This window comes from Lepisosteus platostomus, chromosome 11 (assembly GCF_059453375.1).
Source record: "Lepisosteus platostomus isolate fLepPlt1 chromosome 11, fLepPlt1.hap1, whole genome shotgun sequence".
In the NCBI taxonomy this organism is placed as follows: Eukaryota; Metazoa; Chordata; class Actinopteri; order Semionotiformes; family Lepisosteidae; genus Lepisosteus; species Lepisosteus platostomus.
In genome coordinates this window covers 36,223,700-36,250,942 of record NC_142621.1, presented here as the reverse complement: position 1 = coordinate 36,250,942, position 27,243 = coordinate 36,223,700, and the positions used below count along the sequence as shown (strand labels likewise).

Here is a 27,243-nt window from a genome sequence, read left to right as displayed (position 1 = left end):
CTGAAAAGGCTGACTGGCATATCAACACTATTAAAAAATCATAAATTACAAAAGAGTTATTATGTGGATTTATCATATTCCAAGTTGAAATATATTGTAAATCCAGGGATATCTCAGTGTAACAATTACATTTTTCCTTTCCTCATCTATTAACTGTTCAATTTTTGTTCAGTAAACCAAGAGATGTTAATATCAATGAACTTGAATGAGAGATCCACTCCAGGCAGGATAATGCATTCATGTTCATTTATGCTGTCAATAACATTTAGTCAAAATCACTTTTATCAGAGGGAGTGAGATCGCCCAACAGCCTTTTTTTATCTAATCTTTTCCTCCTGCTTTTGCAGATGATTTTAAAGGAATGCCATGCAAAAGAACACCGAAATAATATGAAAATACCATTTTGACAAAGTAGAAGTCAATTCTTTTTCTTCAAGACACATACTGTAGAAAACTTAAAATCTATTTCAGCCTCATGCTCATAGATTAGACAAAATGTGGTACATACAGTTTTAGAAACCTATTGTGAGAGCAAATATGTACATAAGGGCAAAGCACACCTAGAACCTTAGTAGTCACTCCACACAGAGGAAGGCATTGTATATGATCAGGTTCACACAACATCACTGCGCTTGGATGGAGCGATTGCCTTGGTAACAGCAGGACGTCTTTGAAAGCACAGCTGAACTTACTGTATGTCCCTTTTCTAACAACTTAGGATTCAAGTATAGTGTTACTGTGTGGGGTTATTCACACACATTGTTTGGAAGTGCATGAGTAAGTACAGTATAAGCAAGAACAGGGATAATAACCACAACAGGTTTCCATTAAGGCAGCAAAGCTTTCCAAGCGGTTATACTGCAATTGCATAGCTAGTGCCACAACTAAGACATTGTTACCGTTCTGCTATTAATCTATGCAAGATGCGCCTTTCAGGAAGAATGATCTGATCTTGCAATGCTATTTATATGTACAGTATAACACTTTTATGCAATACAGTATGTGTGCATAACATTTTGAATCTCTCATAAATGACAAATTTATGACTCAGTGCATGATGGTGTGATGTGGTAATGAGAAAGCTGACAAAGCTATGGAGGGAGAAAGGTTCTGTTTTACTTCCAGCTCCAACATGGGTTGGGTTGAGATGGATGAGAATTTTCCCACCTCCACAATCCGGTCCTGGGGTAACAGGCCGGACTTCTCTGCAGGAGAATCTGGATCCACGGCTCTGATATACTGTCCCGGTTTGGATTTCTCGCTGTGTAGGTTGAAGCCATAGCCAGAGACGCCTTTCTTGATTTTGCAAAGCCGAGGACGGAGTTCAGTCTTAGATTCCTATAGAGATAAGAAAACAAATAAAGTAATCAGACCGTGACTCATGACTTAACGTGGTACAGACCGATCAGGAGAAGGCATTTCAGAACAAGGTTTGGTTTTGACAAGATAAAAGCCATGATCTTCTGAACTCTTCTGACAACGATGTACCTTAAAAAGTAGTATTAAATAAAGAGAAGTCACCTTCCAAATACAAATACAGAAATGGCTGAATAACCACAGGAGAAACCGCAAAAATTGAGGTGTCTGTCAAAAGAATCAGCGATGCATAATTAAATCTCACACTCAATATTCTTTAGAATAGTAGCTATTTAAAATTGGGCTTTTATGCAAAACCAAACTTACATTGGCCTAAAAGGTGAAGGATAAAGCAGTTCCATCACCAACCATCAGAACACTGCTTATTCAGGGTAAGAGTTGAGACTACCCCTTAAGGATAGGGCAAAAAAAGGGGTTATGCCATGGAGAGGCGCACCCATTGTAGGGCACATGCAGACACGCAGGGACAACCTTAGGGACGCCAACAGTTAATTGGGAGGTAGGAGGAAACCAGTAAACCTGAAGAAAATACAAATTTCACGAAGAAGGCACCACAGTCCAGAATCAAACCCAGGATCAAAGAGGTATGAGGCAGCAGCTCTGACTACCATACTGCTGCGCTACCAAAGATCCAATTTAAACCAACAAAAATCTTACAGAACACACCGCTGTAAAGACTGGGGAACGTGTGAGAGCAATTATCGATGATGTTTAGTCTGCTTCCCATAAGAAAACGGATATTAAAACCTAAAAGCTTTTGATGTAGAAAAAACTGATGCACAGATATAGATATATATAGACAGAGTATACTGAATCTGCAGTGATGCCACTTAAACATATTTACACAGACAAATGAAAGTCTGGAACTAAAATGACAAAACACTGGAAATAAATCCTTGAAACTACCAATATGGCTGCCTGCCAGCTTCACTTTGCAGTAGATTTTTTAAAAACCTCATTCCTGGAACTAAATGACAAAGCCCTTAATCTTAAATAAAAAAGAAAAATATCAAGTTTGTCTGGATTTCCTGTTATAGTTGACTAGTATGTGGTTTGTGCCAGACGTGGGTAGCAAAGAGTTGGTGTTTCGAGCTGGGTCATGCGTGCTTTAGCTAGTGATCAGCTTCACATCTTCTCCTTCTTTCTCTGTGCCAAACAGGGCACTCATTCACAATACTTATTAGTAATTCCCTCACACTGTAAAGCTGCCCCCACTATTCCAAAACATTTTCTGCTGACTCAATGGCCGATGGAGGCCTCTAATGTTTTCTTTCCATTTCCAGTAATCAAAAGACACTTGTATGACGAACTCAAGTGTTATTAGAGCTGGAGACAGCAGCAAGCCACAGTTTGTTTACTGGAGGAAAGACACAGATGGAGGAGCAGCTGCAAGGTAAGACTTCAGCCTTCAACACTGGCACAATGAGTGTTTCAGAGCAAACTGTTGTGGGCTTTTCTCTCCCATTAAACACAGACAACAGCATTCCAAATTGTTATTGGGGGAAACTGTTTCAACTGGGGGCTAAAATAGCTCTGCTAGTCTATTATTTTGGGAAACAAGAGGTTGCGTTGTCAACAGACTTACCTGTGGATCACTCTGAGGCCAGAAGAATAGATATACAAAGGGAAATTGAGCCTTCTTCACAATACATGAACATGTGATGCACATTGTAGATAATGTATATTAATTCTCCACTCTGCATCCACTTCCCATTTGTATAACAGACCCCCTCCTAAACAAAAATCCTGCCATGATTACAACGAAAATACAATTCTAAAAGCACAATTAACTGCATTTAATACAGCTCTTTTCATCCCCAAGGGTTTATGTATAGGAGGGGACCCACTTCATCCACTACTGAAGTACAACGCCCATCTGGGTGACACAAGGCAAACATTATATACACTGTATCAGCATTTACACTACACAGTGACTGAATGGAGAAGTGAATGATTAGGTTTTCACACAAATTGAATAAAAAGAACAAAGAGAAAAAAGGAGAACTTTAGGTAAGCAAGAGTGAAATTTAGCCTGAACACCTGAGTTGAAACTCTTACACAAAAGGTGCCACTGGATCACTAATGGCCAGGCAGTCAGGATGTAACTTCAATATCTTAACTTATACAGCACAGTGTCCCTTGCCATCATACCAAGACATTAATGATGACAAGTCTGGAGTGTAAAGTGCATCATTCATGGCAGCAGCCTGAATTTCTTTGGAAGTCTACCACCCCTGTATTGAGCCAGCCCAGTCGTTCTTAGGTACAGCAGATGAGGAAAAGGACAAGAGAACCCATTTATTTTTTGTGAAACATGTCTCAATGTTATACATTAGTATTTGGTATACAACTACTAATGGTTCAATATACTGAAGGAACAGCTTTGCCAACTTAGAAAACGCTAGAGGTTAAAACATTTGGCCAAAGACTGCTAAAGGAGTTAAATCAGGTCATGCAACCTGGTAGGACAATGGAAGATGATGGATGGAGAAGCCTCCTGTTCTTTAAATAGCCAAGACAGGTTCCTGTCTGCATTAGGGAGTCTTCAATCATCCAGCTACTGTGAAGCCTGGGTGTGAGTTTTCCGTCTCTCTATTGAACAATCCTCTTATCACAAGCTGCCACCACCTTCCACCTAATTTCATGAGACAGGTTTTTCACCATGCTTACGGTTTGATCTAATTTAAGTACTCTTGTAATCTACAGAAACACCAGCAATAAGGATCAGAAATTCCTCTCATTCCAGTAAGGGTGTGGCAGGAAAAACAGAGATGTTCTTCCGATCCTAGTGCACGTCTCTCCATCATTCTTCAAAATAAAAATCAATCCCATTTAGCTTCAGCATTCTTTTCATTTTTTTTACTTCCTGGGAATGTCGCCTACAGTACATACAAAGCAATGCATGTAACCAGAGGAGTATGAAGACTAAAAAAAAAAAGAATAGAAAGCCACAGGTTTTAGAGTCCCAGCCCTGTTACTCACACGGTGACGTGTAGTTAATCAATTCAAGAATGTCATCAGCATCCACAACATGAACAGGCAGTCTGCATGCCTACAATGGTATTTGTGTTAAAAGGCCCCTCCTCTTCTCAGACTTGAATCTGTAGTTATTTGATTCTTCTACATTTCAGGATATTCTTCAACCATATCAGTCATTTGATCATACATAAAAAGATCATGACACTGAAGTATCATAGTAAACTCAATGATTTTAAATTAACTTTTACCTTCACTCTGTCACAAAAAAAGGGCACTTCTGGGTTTTAGCAGTTCTACTCACATAAACAAAAGGCATTTTTTCCTGCTCATTTAGACTTAAATGATCTTATTAGCTATATTGTAAAATGTAATGTATCCCCATAAGTGCAATAAGACTTAAGAAAAGAGCCTGAGCACCTGTGCTTAAGTAGCTGAAACACACTACATGATATCCTAGTGCTTACTTCAACTCTAACATAGTATTGAGCTACCAAACCAATGGGTTTTCAGATCAGAAATCAGTGTCTGTTTTAACAAACAGAAGTTAAATACATCTACACATCCAGACTCACCCTACATAAGGGTAATTTAAGGATTCAAAAGATTATCTGAGGTTCAAATGCAAGAAAGAACATGTTAATTTTAAACAACCATTAATAAAAAAAATTGGAACCTTAAAGCTCTCAATTAGCAACAGGACATACAGTAAAAAGAAATTTGTCCATTTCCCACAGCTTGCCTAAAATAAACCCTGGAAATGTGTTCTCTTTCCTACAGGGCTCCACCTACTTCTTGTTTTCCAACAATTGTATGAAGACTGTGGAAAAAATGCTGGAAAAACTCTCTGCCTTACATCTTTAAGGCAATACAATAATAACACAAAACCATGAAAGATATTTGCTGCAGTTCAGTGAAAACAAAATCACCATTTTGGCTTTAAGACTAAAGTGTCTCATTTTAAATCCCCTAAATGTGATTGCAGTTCCTTAAGGTTTATTGAAGTGAACTTTAACCAGGATATGCAGCCAATAAATGCCGAGCCAGCATCCTCCCTCTAACCTCTGAGCTGAACAACCCCTCTCTCAGTGGTAATAGCTAAACATCAACTGCCCTGCCTCCCTGCTCCAATCACTGCCCACACTGCCTCCAAGTCTGTCAGCTGTAACAGACATTTCCTGTTTCCAAGTCCTCAGTAAGACCACAGTTTCTCTCCATCTCATCAGCCCTGTGCCCCAGATGTCATGCTTGGCTCCCAGGCACTCGGCTAGTTCAGCTGTGCTACTGCTTTTAAATTACCCCTTTACTTTTATTCAGCCAAGCCACTCTGCACCCCCTGCACTGCCAGATGTACTTGTTTGGGCCAAACCTTACTGGAGCTTTAATTAACTTCAGCCCTATCCTTAACCACCAGGCCAAATGACCTCCCACTACCTCAGCCCAAGCAGAGCCAGGGCTGTCAGTCTTCTTCCCAGACCCTGTGAATGACTTTCTCACTGCTTGACTAAATAAATCCCTGCCCATACCACTGGAGGCAGCACTCCTGCACCACCCAGCCCCAAGAACAAGGGCAAATCGCCTGCCAGCTTTGTACCTACTGTGCCCTGCCATGGCACAATGAGCAAAACCTGAGCTTCGTTCAAGTTGAGAAAATATTTTGCCAAGTTCTGAAGAAAACATTAAGAGGACAATAGAGCAGAACCAAAAAACAAGGGTTTCTGGTAGCAGATCGTTACGCAGATACATCCAGGAAGAAGATATTCAAATATTACAAGTACAAACGACAACAGCTGGGAGGGAATTATAAAAATGGCAGGGCTCTGTACACATTTTGTGTATGTTTACCCAAAGATTTAACTTCTGTCTCAAGCCACAAGAGTGAGACAGATTGAAAAGTGTTTAACTAAAGAAACTACAGTACTAGAATCTCTGTATAAAAGGCAAAAGGTCTCCCACTTTAAATGCAGGAATGCAGCAGATTCTCTATAGAAGGAGCTGAATTCTGTGCGGGAGGGGAGCAGCTACACTACACAGCTGATCGGGACGCTTCCAAACTATTTGCTCTTTAGCCCCAGGAAGTTTGGATCCTCCCACACTGCCTGAACATACCAACACCACTTAAACAAGAAGTTGATTTGTGTTCTTTTTAAAATCAATAAGAAAAATCTGGGAGATTCAGACAGCTTAGAGAATGGGGTGAAGCTGGGAGACGTGAATTACTGGAGACAGCACAGCCACACTCCTTCGTGAAACAAGCAACCACAGAACCCCTGCAGTCTGACCAACCCCACTGAGACAACGAAACACAGCAGGCCTCTCAATGCCTGTTTCCATGGAGAGTGCGTTACAGTGACTCGGGACTTGAAGGATGAAGAATTAAAAGCAAAAACCTCACTCATAGGGACACAATTCTACATTCTTTTACAACTTTTTTTAATGGGTGAAAGGCTTTAAGCATGCTTCACACAAAAAAACCTCACACTACCAGTAAATGGGCTTACTACTGTATATCAAACCTGGTGCATATGTCCTAGCAGAATGAGTAAATAACTGAAATGGAGAATGGCTATAGATTCCAAAATTTAATAAAAAACACGGAGGAGCTATCCTGTAGAAATACAGTCGTACTGTAAATGGCACCTTGGATTTTCATGTTGACAAAAAGGATATTTTCCTCATTTCAGGGAGAAAAAAACACTTCAAGCAAAGAATGATTATTTATTTCAGTGTTCTAGCTAGATCTATACATGGCCGAATTGTGGGTTTTTCTATTTCACTGCACCGAAAATGCCACTAAGCAAGGATATGGACAGAGGAATTTGGAGTGAAAGGCCGCATTTTAAAGGAATTTAGGATACACGAGCAGATCGAGAGACACACTCTCGAGATCCACTGAAAGACTGATCAATTCAAATATGACAAAATACTAGAAGAAAAGTGAGCAAAGATGTGCTGGTATTATGCACATTAGAATATTCTGTATTTGCTGATCATTCATAAAGACAGGCAGTGTTCCTCTCTCTGATGTCCACTGGGACAACAGCAGATGAACTGCAAATACTTCAATGCAGAAAAGAGATCTTCATGATGATAAATTCACACCACTGCTTAAAAGCTCTGAATCAAGCCAATGAGACTCATTAACCGATGGGCACAACTCTAATTATCGAACCTGGCAGGTTAACGTGAGATGCTTTAACAATGCGTACCCTCAAAAAATGAAAATAATTAGCTATACCGTATTCCGTAGCAACAGAAGCCATGTTCATTGCACATACGCTCATTGAATATAATGAGTCTGATTATCACCCGCATTAATAAAAGATGTACTCATAAATTATTAGAATTCTACAGAGCTTCTCATCAACTTATTCCATATGTAAAGGCTTACCTAGCTTGTCAAGACCTACACCAAACCTTAAACAACTGCAGTAACGGGTTAATCCAATTAAAGTCAATAACTGCAACTATGATTCATAGAGCAGTTTTGCCTGTCTAAACAAACAGGAGAAATTAGCAACCAGTGTCTGGCGGTCAGGAATGCATCAGTTTGCAATTCATTTTAGTAGGAGCAGGTAAGAGACTAATCTTCTTCTCTTCTGTTTATTATATGACCTGATCATCTCGGGGTCCAGACAGTGCAGCCTACTGCAGTCCCACAATCTCCCCACAGACTTTAGGTGTTTCCATAAAGCCAGCTCAGAGCTCTATCGGAAAGATGGGAGTAAGACTCCTATCTCATAGCAGTTTGACCCATTTCAGGTCTTGTAAACAGCAGGCTCCTGTATACCTCAGAACGTCTTACAAGAATGGCACAAGCGTTTTCCTGAACTTACACATGGTGTCTTAATCTATACCTATTTACCAGCAACACTTTTACTCTGAATACATTTCAAATGTGTTTCAGATGCAAGATTCCTTTAAAAAACTACAGGGAAGTGTATTTTAAACTGGAAAACGGGAAACAACTACCCTGCTGTTGAAGCTCCATACATTTCTTGAAAGTTATCTGGGTGATCTAATTTGATCAACTACAAGAAACCAAATGAGCTTGAAGAGATAAATTAAAAAAAAAACACACACAGAGGTTACCATTCCAAAAGATTTAACCTTCTTAATTTTAAAGGGCTTATATTATGACAAAAACATGCATACAGTAGACTTTGAACAGTGGTAAATATTTGATGGACGTGGCATATTTTTTAAAACCATAAAACAGCTCAATTGCACTAACTGAAAGGAAAGACTTCCCGATTTAAAAAATAAATCGCTGCACAAAAAGTAGGATAACAGTGCCCATTAATTGTCATGTCTAGTTCCAAATTTTCCTACATACAACCCAAGTTGCCTGCCCTCCTCTTCAATACTGTTCAAATAAGCCATCGCTTAATAACAGAGCTCTGAGTGCTGACACTCTCTTCCCAGAGCCCGAGAACTCACTCCCAGCAGCTACCAACCAGCTCCTAAAAAAAAAGGATTAAAAAAGGCGTCTTTGAACAAAGCTGCAAAATAATGGAGAACCTTCTATAAGCTCTTTTCGCCAGACCCTCATCTGTTCTGTCATGAATAACACACACAGTCTCCTTAACTACGGTAGTAAAGAGAACGGTGTGAATAAATACCATGAGTATTTAGCCTTCATTTGAAAATAAGATCAGCCGCCCAAATTTCTGAGCCTCTCTTTCCCCAGCTTTCTCAAAGACAAAGATCAAAGTACAAACGAGCAACAGAGGGTGGCTCCTGCATTCCTAGCTCTGTAACAGCCACACTACATTTTGTTGGGCAACATTTTTATAATATCTCACCATGGGATATTGTGTAATAAATCTGTCATGCTGTTCTTTTTTTAATAGCAGTGTATTAAATATTTGCCCGATGTAGTCATAAAAACAAAATTTTGTTGTAAAATCTGGCATTAGGCTACTGTAATTTCTTATTCTACGCAATATGTCCAAATTCTCAAGTTTATCTGTGTGTTAAAATAGATTTTTAAACTCTTAAAGTTTGTAAACTATACTGAACTGGACACACAAACACTGGTATAATCTTCAAAAGCACACATCTTTAGCAATGTTGACCCCTAATTCAATTATATAGCCCCTACGTAAGATTTATAAAAACATTAAATACAATTATAAAGGGTTGAAAAGTAAAAACATGTATGTAAAATGCTGCCACCACAGGAGCAACCAAGAAAGTCTCCTTTTTGATGAGGTTCTCAATGCCTTCTTTGTATTGAAAAGCATGCACCACAACGCCCCCTTGCTAATTCGCTGTGCTCCCTGTGCTCTCATAAAATCTCCTGAGAAGTCAAACCCTCTCTGCGGCTCCAATACAAGTGACTGACACAACCAGCAGTGTTTGTTTACTCAGCACATCATAGATTTTAAAAGTTCTCTGTGTTGCTGACATTACATTACATGCATCTCATCCACATTTTTAAAATGCCTACTCTCTAATAAACTGCCCAGTACAAACCAAGGATATACTTTTATTCACGCAACATGCAGAAAAGACTACGCTCCATAAAAGGCATTTGGTCCATTGCAGTTACAAAGGCATACAATAATTTGCACCTCGTAATATCACTGTAAAATCATTCTAATCCCACTTAAGAAAGGTTATAATTGAGAGAAAGCCAACCTGCCTTTTCCTGTTTGATTACCAACAGCTAAATAATCCCAGGATATCGGCTTAAAAAGCATGGCTGTTCCCGACTCCAACAACCTGTTATGTACTGTACAGTACACATCTGCCTATTTAATATACAGTATACTCAAAAATATGATGTGTAAATGAACCCAAGGGGCTGGTTAAGAACCTGCACTGTAATAAAAGCAGAAATGGATCAGAACTTAACTTCTCTTTTCATGCACTCTTAAGAGCCTACTTTGAAATTCCTATTAAGACTGTTTAATATAAAACACTGTGGTGATAAAAAAAAGGTGCCACTCCCTTAGCTGCACAGCACTGTTCGCCAGTGTTGCAACGCCCTTATCTTTGGAACCATTGCCCTGGCTCCATCACGCCTCTGTGTCTTTGTGGTACAGTACACAATTGTGTGGCACAGTGGCAGAAGAAAAAAAAGCGCAGAGGAAAAGACTAAGAAAGAGAATGACTGTGGGGAAAAATACAGGTGACATCGCTTAATGAATGAGTTAGTTTAGGTGGGGCCTAACAGAAAATTAAGGTTAAAGCCTACATTGAGAGGACAGTAATTGCACACTTATGATTAAGATACAGTAGACCTTTGCATCCAAAACTATAGGTGAAATGGAAAAAGAAAAAGAAAACATAAATGGAGCCTTCAGAAGCCTCAAACACTATTTAGTGAGCGTGTTCACAGGAGTGAAGGATTTCATTACAGTGAAGAACTATATCTTATAGAGGTGGATTTATGCAGGATTGGTCTGAATCCAGGGCAGCCTCTGAGAGCAAAATATACTCGGGACTCTTTGGTTTGTTTACACTTAACCATGTGACATCCCTATAAACCTACCATAACCCGATTCCTTTTCCCAGTTGAAAATACTAGGGGTTTCGCCTCATTGTCCACTAAAGCACAGTTCCTAGGCAACACAGATCGCTAATCCTATTTAACTCACATTTCAGTCCTGTGGTTTCACAATTTAGCCAGTTTATTATTTAATATTATGGGGCAGTTTAATTTAAGCCGGCAATTCACCGAGATGCTCTTCTCCACACAGTGGGGAGGTTTCCAGTGAAGAGAATAATAAACACAAGATTAATGATAAAAAAGTTTAAAAAAAACAAACCTCTTAAATCTCAGAACTCTAAGGGCAATTAATACTTTTCATTAAATTTTGAAAAAAAAAAGTGTCAGCTCAAAGCCTCCCAATTAAAAAAAAAAGAGAGAGATACAGTATAAGCAATAGCAAAATAAACAGCTAAATGAAAAGCCCTGCATACACTGTACAAAACAAATGCTTGGGCAGCTGAAAGTCGCAAGCTGCTTGGGCCATCTTCGGGTGCTTCTATAAAGAAATCCCAACAACCAAGTGGTCAGTCGACCTCTGACTTAAATGATGCTCTTCATGATAAAATGAGTCCCACAGGAAATAGGCAGAGAGGGTCAGCGCCGGTGTTGAATGCAAGAGCAGGGCAGAAAAGGACGGAAGAGGGCTGCAGAGAAAGAGGAATGAGAGGAATCTGCTGCACTCACAAACCAAGGAAACTCTGCTTCACTCCTACAGCGTCCTGTTCCCAAACAGTGCTCTTCGCGAGGGAACGATAGTAGGGTGACCTCTGCATTCAGCAGGGGGAAAGAGCAGCCTTCCCTTCTGCTGTGTCTTTACAAAAGAATGGTTTGTACAGCTATGCTCTTCAGAAATCAAATGCGTGATGTTTGGTGAAGTTGGTTTTGTCCCACATCTCGGCTAGCTTGCCTTCGGCAACTGGTTACCTACAGTACATTCTTCAAAAAAACATAATAATGGTATAAAAACAGCAGGATCAGGGAGAGAGAGCACATCTTTTTTACACAGTGAACAAAAAACTGGAAAAATGCCAGCTCACATGGGCTAGGCTATTTCTATATTCAACAGGATGATCTACGCTCTTCCTCATTTTGAAGAACCTTGTTCTGACCTCCAGACTCCCTCACATAAAAAAGAGAGACCGGCTCTAAATTGTAACCGTTTCCTCCTTTGTGGTCTACAGCACTAAACTCACTTTTTATGTATAGGAATTTCACAAATAGTCAAGAAAAGGAAGAACTGGTAGCTGTAGCCTGCAGGAAAATGCCTTTTGTGTGTCTAAAAAGAGAGACGGAAGAGGCACAGGCAAAGTATTTTTCGACTGTGACTTGCTCTAACAAAAGGCTTTCTTTTCCTTGCTTTCTGGAAAGTATTTGTTGAAGCCCAGTCTGCATGAATTTACTACAATAGATGTTTTTTTTTGTTTTGCATTTGTGGTTGAATCTAAATTAGAAAGTCCGCCATTCGCTTTTTGTTTACAGCAATTGTGCAGTGTCAGTGACTGCCCAAGTCTAGTCCAGTGGGAGGGTGGATGGATTCAATGAGAGCTGTTGATGCTTGCACCAGTTTAGTAGTGCTGGGAAAATAAATCTCCTGAGGTGTACAGCATGTTTCCATGACCCCAAAAATATAAGCTTCTCAAAAGCTCATTAACCTTGGTTTTATAGGAAATACAAGATGGAATATTACCTACATTGTAAAATATTTTTAACTTTATTAGGTCCTTTTCTTAAAATGGTTTCTTCTACATACTCAGTCCAGTAGCAAAATGGCACTTAGAGGCCTGGGTGACATTGATTTTACCATCAGTTTTAGTAACAATTAATTGAGCTGGCAATTCAGAGGACAGTGGAAATTTAGGTGTGGACCGTTTCTCAACGAAACTTTAAAACCATCTTAAATTTGCACAATGGTTTTTAATTCAGTAATAAATAAGTGAAAACAAATAAAGCTCAAATTTGACACCTTCACGATCGACAGCAATGTGGTCATTTCCCATATCTTTTATTGGCTTAAAATGTACCATACAGTATGTCACTCATGACAAGCTGGTATATTCAGTCTACTGATAAATACAATAAACTCTCACTGTTAAAAACTGCAATGTCCACAAATTTTAGATGGCACTTCAGAAACAATATATCCCTCACAGCATTATTTTGGGGGCTGTGACACAAAAACCTTATACTGAAGGAGGACATACTAGAATTACGGTTTGAAAGTACACAACCTGTTCTGAAGTCATTGTTCCTGGTAAATATTCTGGGGAAGGGATCCAGAAACTTCTATGGAGGAAGTGCACAGTGATTCCCACACATTGCAAACTTGAAATATTCTGGAATCGCCATGAGGAGACAGGTCTCTGCTTTGGACTATATTACAAAAGAGTAAACATTTTGTTGAGATGCTCCTCACTGTCACTTTAAAGAGAAAATTTCAATCCAATTCTAAAAAGATGTCAAGAAAACAAGGAGCTATTTTTCAAAGCTTTTGACAAGCATTCAAATTCAGGACTTTTTGATGCCACCAGTCCTTTCTTCCAAAACTGTTTTCACACTGAAAACCATTATATCTTCAAAAATATATCCAGTTCAGTGTAAAGATCCCCTGGGACAAACAGAAAACTCTGAGAATTTTGGATACAATCCAGATTTAGTGTTTCAGTGTGCAGTAGTTTCAAAAGGTACTGTATACATTATTCTAACACTGAAATGTATACCACCCATCCAAACAAAGATACTGGGTTTTATAAAATGTTTCCATAGTATGCCCATCGTTAAAATAAGATTTACTTTTAAATTTAAATTATACTGTGCAGGTGTTTTAACATCTTTTTAATACAAGCACAAGACTTTTCAAAAAGCTCCCAGCGAAATTGTCACTCTTATTCAAGAAGCCTGAGCATTCACACTAGAACTGCGTTGCTACTGTACACATTTCTTCAGAAATACCTTTGGAGACTCAGTCACACAAACGTTTACTTCAAATCATTTGGCTTTAAAGACATGGGATTCAAATCCATAAGACAGCCGTTATTCAGCGACAGAAAGGCTTGGTCAGTCTGTGCTTTCTCAGGACCTGCCTTGAATCAAGAGTAGGAACATTGTAGAGTCTCAAAACAGCTTTGTTTTTTGCTCTTCATGAGGACAAACCTTGGTAAAGGCAATGGGGTACACAGAGGGTTGGGAAAACAAACTCAAGGGACCATTCTAAAATGCATTTTGACTTAATTTGGGACAGTTTTAATTTTACCCTCCTGCTATTGCTACTTCTCAGAAGAACTTTCTTTAAGTTGCTACAATTAGTTAACATTTTTTACATATGTAGAGAGCTTTCAAGTACACACAACAAGTAAAAAAAACAACAAACTGCCCGAAAATGTAGAATTCATAAGAGCCTGCACCAGGCCTTGCAGAAACATGCGAGACATGCACGTTTTCACTCCTTTATTTTGTATGTCGAGTTATTTGATTGCTGTCTGGTTCAATGCAACAGGATATATTTGTACAGTATGAGTATTCATCCCAAAAGTCCTCTAAAGTTTTACAAATAAAGTAATGTGACAGAAATGTAACACTGCATTCCTTTCTAAATTAAACCACATCACAAACCACAGCTGTAGTGTAACTTCCAACATCTACATACAGTATAGGTAGCTGAAGAGAGTAAGCATTAATATTTGATTGATATTACTGATCAAGCTGACATGATCAATCAGGGCCTAGTAGAGTGACAAAGGAGTGTTCTTGAATTATTCAACCAGCAGACTCCAGGGAGGTTAAGCACAGAGTTCAAAGCAGCAGGTTTTATATAATTTAAGCATTTAAGCAGTCATTCATCTATCCATCCATTTCTTAAAAACTTTATCCAATACACGTTTACAGGGAAGCAAAGGGTTCAAGGCAGGATACACCCTGGATGGGACACCATTCCATCGCAGTGCACACACAAACGTAGACATACACACACTCACACCAGGGCCAACTTTTCAGAAGCCAATTAACCTGCTGTTATGGTTTTGAACTGTGGGAGTAAACAGGAGCACTAGAAGGACATCCACCTTAAACCTAAGAGAACATACAAACTCTATGCACACAGCACTCCAGGTTGGAAATTGAACCTAGGGCGACAATGCTGCGAAACAGTATTGCTAACCACTGCACCACAGTTTAGTGCCCCGTATTGAAGCAAAGCAGGCCTAAATGAAAAGGCTCATTAGTCCCCACTGGTGAAATATTTAAGGGCAACAGAACTGAGTTTAATACATTAATCTGGATCCTGGAGTCAGCCCTTTTAATCAATAAGCTCTGCTGAAGGGTGTGCACCCCTGTTTAATGAAGATTTATTTTGGTGTAGGAGAAACGTTCCCGAGCCACAGTCTATGTATTGTAGTTTACACAAAAAAGGAAAAATTAGGGTTAATCTACAGGGCAACATCAGTTAAAGGAGCATGAATTGCAAGTCAGACTAGGACAGTGCTAAACAGGCATTTTTCAGCACTAGATTCTAAAAATTAGCTTTTACAACTGAGGGCATGAGCACACATATACAGTACAGCATTTCACATCCTGGATGGTTTTGAGATGATCCAGTTCCACACTCGCCTGTCTGCCAGCTGTGATATCGGGTAATAAAAATCTAAAACAAGATATTACACACCAGTTTCTCCTCGACGACAAACATCAGAGAGAGCAGTTTATACCTATTTACCAGAGAACTTTGAAGAAGTATATTGAGGGGTATATTAAGTATATAGGAATTTAATAAAACTTCCTGACAAATACGCTGAAAATCAGGTATACCTCAGGAAAATTGACATACATGTATATTTAAAAGCATCGGAGCTGTATTGAAATAAATGCATTTTCATAATCGGTTTCTGAATATATCTCATTCAGAGTAAGTAATCAACACACTAAAGGGAAAAATAAATGGCACAGTAATTCAGATTCTGTAAAATTTGAAAAGGTTTTCTTTTGTTTTCTAACATCATAATAATTACAAGGCCCAGCAAAGTGACAGAATTGAATTTTCCATAGTGAGATTGAACAATAAAAGCAGTCCACAATTCAGTCTGCTGAAGAACTTTTTTCTTATTTGTGTCCCACATTTCTCACAAAAGTAAATATTTGCACTGGATTATTCTTTAGTAAACACAAAGAAACCATTTTGTAGCATTCTAATCTGAAATTAAACTGAAAAAGAGGATTAATAGAGGATTCCGAAAGTAAACGGTCTCAGAAGCATGGAAGAATAATGTCCGTTATCCTTAACAACCTCAAACAACTAAAAACAGTCATAGCAGTTGTCAATCAACTTCCAAATCGACTTCTATTGTACCACTGATATCACAGCAAAGACTAAAAATAAACATATAGCAACACAAAGTAGCACAGAGCTCCATTTAACAGGCACATCCTGAAGCGAGATGAAAAATGCAAACTGTTGCCTGGCGAAATGTTCTAAGTTGTGCACACCAGAGCTCATATCCCGTCTCAATCTCTAGTTATGTAAACTCCCAGGACAGTGGCTGGTTGTCAAAACAGTCGGAAACTGATCCTTTCTTTTATAATTATCCCAACCACATTTTCACTCACTGAGTTTTCTGGGGAATGAATTCATTTGAACTGGAGTTCTACAAAAACAAATTGAATAAAACTGAGAAAAAAATTATCTGTTGTTGAAGCAGACTCCATCAAGGAAGGGCTGGATGAGACCCTAAATGTATTAACATTTGAAAAAGCTGAATGGGCTAAAAAGCCTCTATATCCTCTCTCAAATACTCAGGTAAGCCTAAGGCTAACCAGGAAGAAGACTGTGAAACAACCGCAGGGCGCTGAGTGGCAGGAAAGATCAACAACCAGAACTGAAGAAAAACTTTACACATGACTCACTAGTTCCTCAGGTGTCGGGAAAGAATAGAAAAGGCCAACAACTTTTCCTCCCATGGATTAACCTAAAGACTAATAAGACAAGACCCAAGCCCCATTACAAAGATCCAGTCATCAATACAGTATGTAATCCTGCAATTTAAATATTAAAATCCATTTAGCTACTAACACGCATACAGTATTTACAAAACAAAACAGTCATTCACAGTTAAGGTTGAAGTAACCTGGAGCCTAACCCAGAAGCACAAAGTGTAAGGCAAGACTACACCACACATAAGCTTTGGGACAATTAAGTGAAAACAACCTAGCCATCACGTCTTCGGGATAGACTGTAGTAGGAAACCAGAACTTGGAAGGCCACATGGATAGCATCAAAACTCTACAGCGCCAGTCTCCGGATGAGAACTGTTGAACAGCAGTGCTAACTGCCACACTACCATGTCACTACACTCAAACACACACAAAGATACATCATTCACAAGACACACAATATACATAATTCAAAAGAAATGCAACAGGAGGGATCCTACAAATTCTGCTACCATCATACACATTGCTCATTAGAAGAGCAGTACTTGCACACAGAAGATAAACTAAATGCACAGAAAAAGCAGACATCCACACTCTGCTTTGGGCATAAAAGACCAGAAACAAACATGTGCTTGCGCCCAGCTGGAGATTGCTGAATTGCTCTACAGTGTCTGGCTCTGACATTTCAGAATTGGAGCACAGCAGTTTTAATTGCAAGGTCAGTTTTGGATCTTTGCATTTTCAGTAGAACAACCACTGTCCCAGCAATGAGATGCAACCGAATGTTGATAAGAGACAGAGATACATAGGCAGCAGTTACACTCTCTCTGCAGTTTCATCCTGAGAAAAATGATGGCTTAGGAAAAGCAACTTAAAAACAGTTTCATTTAAAATTGTAATTCATTGCTAAACAGTAGAGTCATAAAAACATAGCCTTGCAGGCTTTTCAGTGGCCTAACCAGTGAAGGTAGTCATCTGTGGAGCAGACATAACCGGTTCAGGTCTGGGCTATGTCATTACCCAGCTGTGACTGGGATTCCTCAGTTGGTTATGCACAGTTGGCAGAAGGCCATCAAGGTTGGCCAGGCTCAAGTCAGCCAGTGTGTACTCAATTTACAGCTCAGCAGCAGCCCCTGTGGCTTGATTGGTGCCTGTGAGATTGCAGTCCAACAGGGAGAGCTGCTTCACCCTTCAATCAAAGTTAATTCACTTGTACAGGCAATACCGTATGGGACCTGCAGTGAGTCAAACGGCAAAGGGGTTTATATTGTTCTTATGCTGGTACAAGAATCCTAGTGATGAGCCGAGCACATTAATCATCTATTAATACCGATTTCAAAGAGGGGCACTATAAAGAAAAAACAAAACTGTTTAAGAAAAACTCAGACACTGATCAGCAGGTCAAAATCTACCATTAGTGACTTTAATATGATAAAAGTAAAACAATGATCATTTGTTTATAACTGCTGTTTTACTTACAGTGTTTCAGTGGTAAAGTGCTGAGTAAAGGGATATAGAATATGTTTTGGAGAGAACGGTAGACTTAGACTGTTCACTGACTGCTACGTTGCTCTCCTGTTCATATGCTCTAACAAGCAAGTCCTGATTCTACAGCAATGTGCCTGTGTTACTTTACTGAAGCCTGGACCAGACCTGTTACTAGGGAGACAGCATAGACGGATTTATTGCAATGCTTATGCAAGCAAGATGGGAGAATCAAAACACAGTTGCCTAACCTCCACTCCAGCAGTGAAGTCTGCATTGGAGTAAATTTTGCATAGACACTGTGGTGTGTCCCCTGTCGACTGTACAATTGAACAACTGTTTTGTATAAATTAAGTTCTTTCACATAGCACCCCGCACTATGGTCCACGACACTCCTCATGACGTTTGCCCAGAGCTGCTGCTGACAAGGTTGAAAAGATTCAAAAGTTACATGAAGCCAGTCAAAAAGGATGAGGAGACATGCGATACTGAAAGAGTGCCTTCCACATATTGACAGACTGTTGTAACCAGGCAGAAATAACACTTCAGATGCTTTTTGGGGAATCAGACTCTGCAGTTTTCAGTTTTGCTACAGAGTATCATCTTTGGCCATAACTACTTCAAACTGCTATAAAAACGACGTCCCGACTTACTGTACATCGACATTGATGTTGACATAAACCAAGTATTTTTTCCTGCCGGGGAGGCTGAAAGATGCTAATAAAAGGAAATACACACCATTTAGGACAAAGTTCAGAAACGCAATATTAACATTGAGTATACCCTCCACACTTCCTTTGAACTCCCTCAAAAAGGAGTTCTCAGTGCAAACTGGGCATGATGGCCATGAAAATAGTGAAACCAAAAGCTTGTGGGTCAGCAATAAAATCGGATATCATGTATTAAATGTGTACTGTTTTTTTTTAAAGCAAAGAAAGCCACAACCTTCCATCTGTGTGCCTAACTTGAGCCTTGCAAATTAATCAAGCTCCACACAAATTGCCCAGGACATGAAGTGATATCATATCGGCTGAAAAGGATGAATTATGTTCTGATCTATGTATAGATATTTTCTTTCTCATTATACATCTGTAAAATGCGTTGCATGTTAAGTATATAGTGCAATGTCATACTGTATGTCGTTACCAGGCTGCAAACCACATTTCCCACCTGAGACAATAAAAGAAAGTAACTCCCATTCAGATTACACCTTTAAATCATACAATTTCTCTCTTTACATCCCCAACCCATAAAACTTGTCACGAGCATTACACAAAACCAGATCACAACTACATTTTGGTGAACTCCTTTTTCTACATAGAGCTCACTGTTCAGGCATTTTATATTGTACAGTAACTGATCTGGTGTAAATCTGGATCTTTCCATGTATTTTTGCTATACTGTGCAAATTATTGCATCAGGTTAGTGGCACATCTTACGCCTCTGCGAAACCACACTACTCAGTATTACACTAACTGCTTTAACAGTTCTGCAAGTTTGCAAGGTCACTGTGCAGCTGCATGCGAGTCATCTTGACTAAAGGCACCTGCCAAACACAAGAGTAACAGAAAGTACTTTCCAGTGTGAGCTTTTACACTATACACCTGTTCACTTTAAAAATCTGTTACTAAAACAATTAAAGCAAGAGTCAGTACAAAAATCAGAAATATCTACTATATAAACAGCATGTTTTGTTAAAAGGGCTATACAGCATCAGAGAAAAACCACTTCCTTCCTGCTCTTCAGTTGCAATTCTCCCAGGCTACACTGCACACTGCCGACGCACAGCACAGTGACACGGCTCAGAACAGCACTGCTCAGACAATGAGCTAAGGGCCGGAAACCACAGCACAGTTCTCTTCCTGCAGCATCAAGCACCTGACAGCAAGCGTTTTATTATTACTGACCCTCATACAGTAAATAAGTGTCATGGCTAGATCACAGGCACACCAGCTCTTTATTTGCAACACATGTAGACAAGGGGAACTTTAAAAAAAAAAGGATTTGTTTCATAGTGCAACTGAGAAATATTCTGCTGGAACGAAAATCCCTTTGGGAACCCAAATTGTTACTCTGACAGGGACTCCAGAAGCGGCTGCTCTCAGCACCTGTACACTGGCGATCTAGAATTTTGCTCAACTCTCTGTACAATTCTGTATGCTGAAGGTAAACACAGCCTGCGCCCCAATCTTACACTTAGCAAGAAGCTCTGGGCAAATAACCCACATTACTTACTACACAGTGGGCAAGTTGCCCAGAGAGAAAATAATGACTCCTGAATTTAAACACTTCTTGGAGCCATGGCGTTTCAAATATTGGCAATGCCTCATTCCATCTATTCAGAGTGTCATCCAGAAATTATAGATACTTGAGAAAAGAAAACACAGCAACATGTTTGAAAAAAAAATTATGAAATACACAAATATAAACATTATAACAATCAGCAGTGTTTAGTAAATATTAATTTGCTTAAGGCACGGTTAAACACCATCGATTAGCACTGTTGCCTTGCAGTGCTGAGGTCTTGCATTCAATTCCCGACCCTGTGTGGAGTTTGTATGTTCTCCCCAGGTTCATGTGGGTTTCCTCGGGGTGCTCCAGTTTCCCCTCCCACAGCCCAAAGACATACTGATTGGATTACTGGTTACTGGGAAAACTGGTCCTGGTGTGAGTGTGTGTGTTCGCCCTGCACTGGACTGGCATCCTGTCCCAGGTGTATTCTGCCTTGTGCACTTTGCTTGCCAGGATAGGCTCCGGCTCCCCCGACCCTGTATTGGCTAAATCGGTTAGAAAATGCATAGATGGATTAACAGATGCTCTTGCCCAGGTTGACTTAAAAATAACAGATATTTACTTATATTTGTACTGAAACATATAAAAGAGGTTTAATGATGACATTTGAAATGAAGGCAGAAACACCTGATATATTTTCAAGTATAAGCAAGTACAGATTGAAGTCACTCCAGTTTGTTTTTAGACATAAACTTTGTTTTGAGACACATTGCATTTTATTTGCTGTGCATGGGGGCGCTCCGGGTTGCACAGTACTGCTCAAGCACGCACCATGGAGATGATCTTGGGTGCCTCAGCCGACTTGGTTCAGACGCACAGTATGTGCCACCCAGCTGTATGACCTGGGTGGGACATAGTCACAAAGCTGTATACTTCATCTCATGAAAGGATCACAATGAAGCTCATATCGCTCAACGTTATCATCTCGAAGGTCAGTTGTGTTCTTTACATTTCAGAGTGAAAGATATGGGCCTGAGGTTCACTCTGTAATTGACTCAGTTATCTGGAATTTCATTGGCAATGTGGGTGTGCATTAGAGCACTTCTCTGTTGTGCTGTTCTGAGAAAATGTAAAGGCATTTCTCTTGATGGATGGTTCAATTTTGGTAAGGACCAGGTTTATTACGAATAAACCCCAATAATTGTTGTCACCATGCCAGACGACTGCCAAACCAGGTAAGTACAGTTTCAGATTACCCCCCAAAAAATCCAATCATTTTCTGACTCTGACCTCAAAGTTTGAATATGCAATGCTCTAAAGCTGCTTTGACAAACAACCTGATATATATTCCTGTATTTCTGGTGTGAGGAAAAGTATGTGGACAGCATACTAATGTCTCATTAAGTCAAAGCAGCAATTGAAAAAGCAGTGTTTGCAACACTCAGATACATTCTGCCCAGTCTCCCTTCAGATCTGCCTGCTGTCAGCAGTTGTCCCTCTAGTCCTGCTGAATCACTGGCTGCTTAGACAACACTTCAGATGTGGTTTAGAAAGCTTCTGAACTTCAAACCACTACAGGGACATAGGATCTTCAGATTACTTAATTTCTTAAAGAAGACATTCCAGATGGCCTCATTTTCAAAATCAGGCATCGTTCTTCCAATGTTTTTCAAACTACCGACCAATTCCAATAATATTTCCTTTGTCCATTTTTGAACAAATTGTTGCCAACCACCTCTCTGAGAATCTCCTTAGAAACAGTGGTTGAGAAATTCCAGTCTGGGTTTTAGAAACATCATAGTGTGAAGATTTTTATCACAAGTCTGTAATGACATTCATTTAGCCAGAAACAGGCATGATGTCCATGCTAGATCTCTCTGAAGCTTTTAACAACACATTGCTTAACACTCTCACAAGGTGTGGAAATGTACTTCTAGCATGATAATGTTAGGGTCCTTTTTTAACTAAATACTGGAAAATCCCTTTAATTGCAGATAGTTGAAACTTCCCTTTGTAAAACCTGCAGTACACTTAATTTGCTCTCTGCTTTCGCAGCTGATAGGCCCCTGTTCCCGGCTGTTGGACAAACACGGCCCACACCCATCTTAAACCCTTGCAGTTATGTAACCCACATGTTAGCAGATAGGCACAGTTATTTGGCACACACTGTGTATTTTACTGCTCTCTCCTTAATATTTAATCCAGCACTAAAATAACACAATTAGTGCTGCATACCTGTAAGTTTTAAATCACCCATTTCAGACAGAGGAAGAAGAACCTCTGTAGAGAACACCAAGAATAGGAAACAATAAGAGCAATACTGTGAAAAGCTCTGCATGGGTCAGGAAATGGTTTAAAGAGTGAAAACCAAGGCTCATTTTTCTTGGACTCAATCATCTGATTTCTTATGGCTCAAGTCCAAAGTTTGTAGGCATTGATATAAGCAGGATTACACATGGAACAAAGTTATCAAGCCAAGAAGAGCCTTGGTTCTGGTTACATCAAAAACATAATTACCATATGCCTAAAATATACTAGATACTGTACACATACATGACATTTCCTTGCTTTAAAGGTCTTCCGACACGTTGTGTCGTGCATGTTAAGCTGTGCCTAAAGTGCCAATCATGCTTTTCACTGTGCTGAAGAACTACACAAAGCTGTCCTGCTTGCCAAACGGTTTATCAGTCACCTGTAACAGCAGCAATTGACTCTGCACCAGTGATGTTTTCTGTGGGATAAAAGTAGCTGCAGCACAGGGCTACAGTGCCAGAGAATAAGATACCCCTGAAGTAGCCCAGCCAAGGGAATTACACACCCTTCACCTTCCAGTGAACTGGATTCCATATTCAGAGATGTGCTTGCATTTAACCTCTCGTTAAATCCAAGCAACAAAGCGGCACCCATGCTACTTCAACATGGAAATCTAGAAAAAGTTAAATGAAATTCTTTGGATGGGGTCTTAATTATCATAACTTCCCTATCTTATTAAACACTACAGTTGAACAACAAAAAACACTCTATAAGAGCACAGGCTAAGACACAAATAAGTTCTACTAAACTCTTATCAGTTTTGGAAAAGCTGTGCAATGTTATACAGATCTCTTAGAACTTTGGTATGGTTGGATAAATATAAAAATCACTGCTAAATTTATTTTTGGATATACTATACCTCACCTAGTTTGCCAGCCTAATCTTACAGTAACTGAAAACTCTCATCAATACCTAACCTTATTTAAAAATAGTTTTTTTTAAGTGTTTTTACAAGGCATCACATGCAATATGAGACAGTCAAACTATAAACGAAAGCAAATACAAAAGCTAGCATTCCAAGTCTTAACCAACGATCACTCCTACTGTACTGCACTTCACTGGATGTGCAGTGGGGCTACTGGTGCATAATGGAATCCAAGCATCATCCCGTTGGGGGCTGCATTTCAATGATGGATGAAGAGAGGTGCTCTGGTTTCCTCCCACAGTCCAAGACATACTGGTAAATTAACTGGCTTCTGGGAAAACTGGCCCCAGTGTGTATTATGTCTATGTCAGTGTGTCTGCCCTTTAATAATAATAATAATAATAATTGCTTACACTTATATAGCGCTTTTCTGGACACTCCACTCAAAGCGCTTTACAGGTAATGGGGACTCCCCTCCACCACCACCAATGTGCAGCATCCACCTGGATGATGCGACGGCAGCCATAGTGCGCCAGAACGCTCACCACACATCAGCTATCAGTGGGGAGGAGAGCAGAGTAATGTAGCCAATTCATAGAGGGGGATTATTAGGAGGCCATGATTAGTAAGGGCCAATTGGAAATTTGGCCAGGACACCGGGGTTACACCCCTACTCTTTTCGAGAAGCGCCCTGGGATTTTTAATGACCACAGAGAGTCAGGACCTCGGTTTTACGTCTCATCCGAAGGACGGCGCCTGTTTACAGTATAGTGTCCCCATCACTATACTGGGGCATTAGGACCCATATGGACCACAGGGTGAGCGCCCCCTGCTGGCCCCACTAACACCTCTTCCAGCAGCAACCTTAGTTTTTCCCAGGAGGTCTCCCATCCAGGTACTGACCAGGCTCACACCTGCTTAGCTTCAGTGGGTTGCCAGTTGTGAGTTGCAGGGTGATATGGCTGCTGTCCCGTCAGGGTGAATCCTGCCTTGCACCCGTTACTTGCTGGGATAGGCTCTGGCTGCCCTACAACCCAGTACATGAAGCAGTTAGAAAGCAGATGGATGAATGAAGTGGGTCCTTTCCTGCATGTAAAGCACACAAAAAAGCTAAATAAATTAGTTTTGAGTTCATTCTGGATCTAGTGATACAGAAACACATCTGGCATTGTTTTCCCATGGTGACAGAAGAAGCTTTCTGAAAGTCCAGGGTGCTGGAAACTGAAAGCCCACAGCTGCTGAAATGAAACTACAACCTAAACCAAAATAAACCATCTCGGGCGGGGTGTACTTGCTAGAGGTAGGGAGTATTATTATATCAGTACCCATTTATAACCATAAAGCATTTTAACAGTTCAGTTCAACAACATTCTAAACTCTCCAAACGCACATACAAACTTTAAAGAGGTTTAAGGTGCCTGTGTTTTAATATATTAGGTTCAAGATAAAAACAAACAAAACAAAGCTCTGCTTCTATGAAGCTTAAATAAAGAACAGCTTCTTCAAACTATTCTATTTAATAACACAAAGGATAGAAGATCTGATGTGTTGTACTGCACTGTGAGGTCCTAAAACATGTTTCACAGAATTGCAATGAAAGCTACTAAAGTTTACAATACATGCAGTTTGAAGGTAACATTGCTGAGCATGCATAACTTTCAGGGGTGCTCCGACAACTTCAATTCTGTTTGTTGTCTGTTGATGTCTTACTGGCGAACTCCAATCCAAGCAGAAGTCTACAGATGTGCTGTGGTACATTTTAAGAGAAGGGCTAACCTATGAACCAGATGTGCTTCACAGCTGAAGTTCAGGGTTTTAATGTAACTTCTAAAAGAATATTAATCATTCTGTAGTTATTCTAATGCACAAAGAAATGTTGATGTAAATACTGGCCAAGTTTAACTAACGTTCCATAATTCGCTAAAATGGAATCTCTCAATGATTAATTTTCCGAGCCTACTGACCAATAACTTGTCTTTTTAAGTCAAAGAGAAGACTTCAGGCAATTCAGTTAAAGTGAAGACAGCAGGAACAGATTGTAAGAAGAGAGCAATCCAGATACTTTGATTGGGACACACTCCTGAAGCCCTCTTGTCAGGGGGGAGAGTTGGGTTTCCGAAGGTCACCAGTGCCCACAAAACCACGAGATCCTGCTGTGGCCCCAGCCAAACAATGAAGCCCTGTCCCACCACACACATTCAAGGCTAGAGACGCAACTGAAATGTATACTCCCCGAGGTGGGCCCGATGTCAGACACCGGCTTCAAAGAGGAACTGTTCCTGTGCGTTGTTCAGAAGAAAGATCGGACATGCCTTCAAAGGGGAGTCCACCCCTGGAGTCGTAGCAAGACCCTTCCTCTGCAATTCCGTTTCCTTCCTCCCTGACCAGCACATGAGTTAATGTACTGCTCAGACAGTGCGTCTGTAAGGGTGGGTCACACAGCCAAAACATACAGCACAGACCATGTGTGCAGTTTATTCTCGTCTATGACATGACTACAATCTAAAAAAATTATTGTGAGTCAATGTGATGCATCAAAACTCCCTTGATTAATTTTATTTTCTAAACGGCTTTTATTCCCCAATGGAGACCACTACCAACAGTATAAGTACTTCACCAAGCCAGACTTGGATATGCTGAAAGTAGCCAATTATGAGACTATATATTGTAATTGACTGTCTGAGAAACATATTGAAAGCTACCAAACAATCAGGGGAAAGATGAAAAAACCTTAGCACAAGAAAACACAGCAGGGCAAATGCAGAAATCAGCATGAAGGATTTCAACACATAAGGGATACTGTGAACTTTGTAACCCGACAAAAGTGCACAGCACAGAAAACCTATGAATTTGTGAAGAAAAGCTAAAACAAACAATAAATCACTGGTAATGTTTCATAAATGAAAATGGACTGACATGCACCATTTCTCAAACTGTCAATCATTGAAAACATATATTCTTGTTTGTCCTGTGCTTGTGATTTAAAACAGCAAAGCCAATGTCAGTTCTCTGGATGGAAAATGATCCCACACAAAGCTGATCTTCACTTTGTGGCATGGGTAGATTAAACCACAGAGAGAGAGCTTGGACTGCACAGTAATCCCTTCAGAGCAGACGTCTCCAAGCACATCTTAAGAATTTAAATAGGACACTGCGTCTTCTGTACACAACTTCCAATAAATCCTCTTAAAGGAAGGTTTAAGATTTTCAGAGAACTGCAAAAAAACAGTCTAGCGGGATACTTCAAGAATAATAAGTCCCCTCTTTCCAAGGATTCATTCTATAAGCAACTGAATATTTTTACACTCACAATATTACATACTCTCACCAATTTATCAAGGTAGAAAGAATACCTAATTTAAACTTTTTACTGTTTCAACAGGTTCTACATCCCTTGCCTGTCAAATTGAAGATAGGAATACAAGCCAATAGGTGTCACTTCAACGGTGATCAGCTTTGTTTCTCTTTCCCAAATGACATTTTTAGAATGCTACAGCAGAAGAATGCTACCTTATTGGGAGCAGTTCTGCCAAACATTCTGTGAATCCCTTAACCATTAGTAGAAAAATCTGCTGAC

At 39.8% G+C, this 27,243-nt stretch overlaps 1 protein-coding gene across 1 annotated transcript in view; it reads right to left on the bottom strand.

Annotated features, from left to right (window-relative positions):
- nherf1b (NHERF family PDZ scaffold protein 1b) overlaps nucleotides 1–27,243 on the bottom strand; it is a 67,540-nt gene that overhangs the window by 25,931 nt on the left and 14,366 nt on the right. The window contains exon 2 of the mRNA XM_088599432.1: nucleotides 1,168–1,338. Coding sequence (XP_088455558.1) covers nucleotides 1,168–1,338 — 171 coding nt within the window. The remainder of the gene's footprint in view (nucleotides 1–1,167; nucleotides 1,339–27,243) is intronic.